At 52.2% G+C, this 1,065-nt stretch overlaps 1 protein-coding gene across 1 annotated transcript in view; it reads right to left on the bottom strand.

The window, feature by feature from the left end:
- Nucleotides 1–1,065, bottom strand: part of cdk16 (cyclin-dependent kinase 16) — a gene marked incomplete at its 5' end in the record, with an annotated part of 16,159 nt that overhangs the window by 8,817 nt on the left and 6,277 nt on the right. The window contains 1 exon segment of the mRNA XM_046056058.1: nt 580–677. Coding sequence (XP_045912014.1) covers nt 580–677 — 98 coding nt within the window.

Here is a 1,065-nt window from a genome sequence, read left to right on the forward strand (position 1 = left end):
ACAAATGTGTATGTGACACAAAAGGCAATTTATTATTTTGGCTGGTGGATTTATTCGCCTAGCAGCCACCTTGGCAGGTGAGCCAGAAAGTTTCCACTCCTGCCGCATGTACTATCAAACAGGAGGAAAATCGCTCAGTAGCCCTGCTCCCTCCCTCTCATGCTGTTTTCCCACCTTCAAATAAGTTATACGTTAGCATGTAAGGAGCCTAGCTAACGAGGAGAGCTATGTTAACGTTCAGCCGGGCTGTCGAGGTTAGCACGCTGTACAGAGCTGCTGCTGTTCTATACGGACTGCACGCCACACCCGCGCGCGGCGGCAGAGTTACACGGTGACTCTGTGGGAAACGCTGCCCTGTATATTTACAGACGTCGCTGCTGGTTTCTCTTAAAGCTAAAAAGCCCTTTTGTGCCATGCTGGCATTTCACTGGCATGCTGCAACGTAACTCCGCCCCCTGGAGATCAGATCGCCAATGATCAGACGATATGAAAATAGAGAAGATCGCCCAACCCAGCTTTTCTAAAAACAAAAGAGCTGATTGGTTCTCAGTGATGACAAAGAAGCTGATTGGTTCTCACCCAAGAGTTTGAAGATGAAGTGAAGCTCCTCCTCCACGGTGGAACCAGGAAACAGAGGTCGACCCGTCACCATCTCATAGAAGATACAACCAACCCCCCTGCAGGTAGAGAGACAGGTGGAGAGACAGACAGGTGGAGACAGGTGGAGAGACAGACAGGTGGAGACAGACAGGTAGGTGGAGACAAGTGGAGAGACAGACAGGTGGAGAGACAGGTAGGGAGAGACAGACAGGTGGAGAGACAGACAGGTAGGGAGAGACAGACAGGTGGAGAGAGAGACAGACAGGTGGAGAGAGAGACAGACAGGTGGAGAGACAGGTAGGGAGAGACAGACAGGTGGAGAGACAGGTAGGGAGAGACAGACAGGTGGAGAGACAGGCAGGTAGGGAGAGACAGACAGGTGGAGAGAGAGACAGACAGGTGGAGAGAGAGACAGACAGGGGGAGAGACAGGGAGGGAGAGACAGACAGGGGGAGAGACAGGGAG

Source organism: Micropterus dolomieu, linkage group LG08 (assembly GCF_021292245.1).
Source record: "Micropterus dolomieu isolate WLL.071019.BEF.003 ecotype Adirondacks linkage group LG08, ASM2129224v1, whole genome shotgun sequence".
In the NCBI taxonomy this organism is placed as follows: domain Eukaryota; kingdom Metazoa; phylum Chordata; class Actinopteri; order Centrarchiformes; family Centrarchidae; genus Micropterus; species Micropterus dolomieu.